At 39.8% G+C, this 4,310-nt stretch overlaps 1 protein-coding gene across 2 annotated transcripts in view; it reads right to left on the bottom strand.

Moving 5' to 3' along the window:
- Positions 1–1,138: 1,138 nt before the first annotated feature.
- Positions 1,139–4,310, bottom strand: part of pcdh2ac (protocadherin 2 alpha c) — a 22,131-nt gene continuing 18,959 nt past the window's right edge. The window contains exon 4 of one of the 2 annotated variants that reach the window (XM_014007314.1): positions 1,139–2,578. In XM_014007314.1, coding sequence (XP_013862768.1) covers positions 2,265–2,578 — 314 coding nt within the window. In that variant the 3' untranslated portion in view covers positions 1,139–2,264. The remainder of the gene's footprint in view (positions 2,579–4,310) is intronic. The other variant, XM_014007322.1, reaches the window with a different exon arrangement.

The following is a 4,310-nucleotide window of genomic DNA, read 5'->3' on the forward strand; positions in this document are numbered from 1 at the left end:
AGAGAGAGAGAGAGAGAGAGAGAGAGAGAGAGAGAGAGAGAGAGAGAGAGAGAGAGAGAGAGAAACAAAAGTTTGCATTGAAATGTATCACACTATATCATTTACAAATACCTAGAGAAGGTTAGTGGATGCCATAAAACATCTGTGGAGTGTGATTGTTGTACATAGATGCTTGGCAGAGACAGAAATACATACAAATATTTCCCGTGTGAGTAATGATGAGAAATGATAATACAAAAGAAWAAAATCATAGCAATCTATCAATCTATATATATATATATTTCTCTATATAGTATGTGTTTCCTTAGAGCAGTACATGCAGCAGCCACCTAATGGAGTGACGTCATACTGAGCTGAAAAACCTTTTTGGACATGGCAACAAGTTACAGGCAAAGGGAAGGAACCAACAGAAGCAGGTCTTGAGGCAATTGTAGTCGTCAAAACTGTCTGTGTGTTTGCGAGGGGTAAAGCTCTGGGATTAAATCCCTGGATGCTCGTTATTTCTCAAGTTTCGGTTACTGTCGAGACAATCTATGTACATTGAAGCTAATTTTGTGACTCGGTGCTCCTAAACAATCAAGTTGGTGAACTTTCCTTCTAGCGGACGTGAAGAGGAAGGGTCAGCCATTCCTCATTTCTTCACCCCTCCGTTATCAGCCTCATCCCACTCGTTCCCCTCTCATCAGTGTCTACAAACAGGAAATGAACGACATACTGTGGTATTCACAAGTTAAAAGCACTGGACCATTTTGGACTTGAGAAACAGACCCCTGACTGGTTCTCCCTCAGGCCTTCGTCCACATTACTCCATGCTGTTCTCAGCACACCACAATGTTCTGAGCAGGCCGTTCTCAGGGACTGATCCCAAGAAAGGGAGTCAGAGCAGGGGTTGTGGGGATAGAGTCTGAGGGTAAAATCAAGGAGTAAAGCATAAAGAAGTTAAAGCTATGAGCAAAAAAATCTCTTTAAACAAAATAAAAATTTGAATGTTACATAAAATGTCAGCCAGAGGGATGGGTAACAAGAAGAAAAATAAAGTGATGTGTGTGAAATTCAGTTTGTGGCAGCTGGGAGAAAACACAAGCAGGTGGTTATTTGTAAACTCAAGGTATCAGTAAGGATTGGTTGCTACCAAACATTCAAAGTAGAAAGCATCAGGCTTTATTTTCCTGCACCAGGAGAAGATAACATTATACAAGTGCTCTTTACCATTTCATTTACAGTCCACCAAATCGCTGRAGAGTCTCCAGCCAGCTCAGCTGGACTCGAACCTCTGTGATATTTAGGAAAATGGGAGGCATCTTCCATCTTTCCTCCACATTCCCACGTGGTCTCTTCTCAACTGAAGTTTTGACAGGAGATGAAGCTCTTTGTTGTTTTGATGCAGCAAGCAAATATAGAGTGACTGCAAAAGGATCTGCTTCCATCCTGAGGGAGCCGACATACATTTGCACATAAGAGGTGACTGTGCAGGGCAAAGAGCTTGCWGTGTCCAGCTTTAAGCGTGTTTCTTGTACTTGAGTCTCTCTCCTTTTGTTAGGTGTCAAGTTCTTTCAGTGTCCGCTGTATGATGGGTAATAAGTTGGTGTTTTGATGTGTGAGTGTGTGCATGTGTTTCAATGCGATCTCAGGGAACACTGTTGGTAATCGCCTGTGTATCTGCAGCAGTGTCAAATTGGCCTTAGTTTCGGTGACTCCTGTCAGTGCTATTTACAAGTAGTTTGTGTCCAGCTCCAGACTGCATGCATCTGTGTCAGTCTTCTTCGTGTTGCTTTTTTTCCTTTTTGCTGGCACAGCCTTTTTTTATTCGCTTTTGTTTCAAAATAAGGTTTTCCTCGATGAGAGGATGCTTTACACATTAGAGAGGGGGTAAGACAGAGGTGCCAACATGCCCAGTGGGTTAAAGGAGAAACAAATCAACATGGTGGAGGGGTGGAACTTTCTTTTTTTTTCTTAAGAATGACAAGACTTGACTCAGGGTGCAAAGGCACATGGGAAATGGAGAGAAAGAAACAATCTTTAATATTTTTTTTGTTGTATCAATTGTATAAAGGCAAGACAAATAATTTCCATCAGTAAGAAACTGAAGGTAAACTAATTCCTCATAAGGCCAGGATCACAAGAGTAAAAGCTTTAAATTGTTGTCAGTGATGATAGATAGTAAAGTGAAATATTCTCTTTTTGCCCAGTGAACTTTGGTTGGTACCTCTGTTTTAGCAACGCCCTTTACTTCTTTGCTCTTTTCTTTATCATTGCCTACTGCTTTACTCATCGCCATCATCCTTCCCCTTATCCTTTTTGTCTTTCTTCTCCTTCTCCTTCTTCTTCTTTTTCTTTTTCTTGGCCTCCTCTTTCTTCCCAAAGGTGATGAAATCGCTCTTGTCATCCTCTCCTCCTTGGTTCTGTCTGATGGATATTATGGCGGGCGAGCCGGGGATGATGAAAGCTTCCGGAGGAACCTCGCCAGGCTTCAGGTGTTGTGGAGGTGCTCCAGGACCCCCGGGGCCGTAGCGAAAGTGCCAGCTGTTGCTGTCAATGCCGGCACCCATCGGGGGTGAAACCTCTCCTCCTTCACCATCTGAAAGAAACAGAAACACGGAAAATGAAATGCTGTTTTCTATTTTTCTTTTCTTCAAAACCATGTGGCTTGTGAACAGGTTTACATTTGAAAACACATTTCTGTTATTTTAAAAAGTGTTCCTGTCCCTGTGTTATTTATGCACTTTAAATGAACTCCCTTGCTTTACTTTAAATTAGCTATGAATATGACATGTCCCAATGATATTTTTTTTATAACTTGACATCAGACAAGTCTCCGTAGTGTACTACATCGGTAAGCTTACAGCACATACTTATAGGAGGCAGTCTTAGTGGGGTGTTTTTGTGCAAAATGTTGCTACAAAATTAAAACAAGAAACTGGTTAATATGCATGATAATTTTGTTGAGAAAAAAAAACAATAAAGTAAAATATCTGAAAATAATTGTATTAAACTTCACTGATTTCCTCAGTCCATATAAGAAATTGCTCAGTCATTTGCAGGTATTAATTGTATTTAGGAAGGCACTCACAAGCATTCAGATCATAGTCCAAGGATTAATCAGTGAGCTAGTGCTCAGAAGATTACAAAATTAAACCGTCATTTTGCTTCTTCTTTTTTTCTCAGAGCAGTGACCTACTTGCTACACTTTCCTCACTTTTTTTTGCTTCTGTGATTTTGTCTCTAAGTTATTTTTTTTATTTATTTTTTTAACCACAGGGGAGATTAACTGAACACAGTCTCCATCCAACCAGAAGAAAACCATGTCTGGTTGAAGCAAACTGGCCTCAAGCAGGTCCCAGGACAAAGATTTATACCTTCTAGTAAGCTTTTAACTTTATTTTTTGTATTACCCATCGAGGTCAAAGTTACGGATCTCAGATTGGGTTTATTTATTGATGTCATGCATAAATGGGCATTTTAATTAGACAAGAAGTTTGGCATTACAACACCCAAGTCAAAAAACTATAAAATGGTGTTTTGGTGCAAAATAAAAAATAAAAATTCCTTGTTTCAGGTTAAATGTCAATCTTCTGGCATTTTGGGAATTTTGGGAATATGCATACTTGCAATATACATCCATGTAAATAAAACATTTACAACCAGTGGGCATTTGAACTCCTCCAAAATCTTTCCTCTGCTTCGATGAACTGTGATGACAGAGCTGAAGAACTGCAGAGAATACATAACTTGACAAAGAGACTGCGATTTAATAAGATAGACTAAGCCCAGACATTGTTTCTTGACACTGAGAAAGAAAAAAAAACCTGAGTCATTTAGAAGATAAGAGTCTTTCCCCWGAGGAAAAGTCCTCATTTCACTCCCCCTTGGAGGTTGTAAGCTGATTTTATTGTGCACATAAAGCCAAATCCAAATAGATGTATCATAAAAGACAAAAATATATATAAATGAGCACAGTTAATATTAAAGCGCCGGCAGAGCTTTGCTCTGAAGTGCCCCTCCTCTTGCTTCTAAAATATTACCTGTCTAAGTGAATGTGAGAAGTTGATGAGGCAGCGGTGCCTTTGTGCAAACTTGCAGCAATAAACAAAATAATACTCCAGAGAGTGATGAGTCATGCTGAAAGCAGACAGATGGAAATGGAGTAAAGCAGGGGAGAGTAATGCATATGAAAAGGGACAGTGTTTGTATTATGTTTACAATATAAGAAACATTTTTATTGTCTAGCGCAGCATTTCCCAAAGTTGGGGTCAGGACCCAAAGTGGGGTCCCGAAACATCAAGGTGGGGTCCTGAAAAGATTTTCTGAAT

This window comes from Austrofundulus limnaeus, unplaced genomic scaffold (assembly GCF_001266775.1).
Source record: "Austrofundulus limnaeus strain Quisiro unplaced genomic scaffold, Austrofundulus_limnaeus-1.0 Scaffold1, whole genome shotgun sequence".
Lineage (NCBI taxonomy): Eukaryota > Metazoa > Chordata > Actinopteri > Cyprinodontiformes > Rivulidae > Austrofundulus > Austrofundulus limnaeus.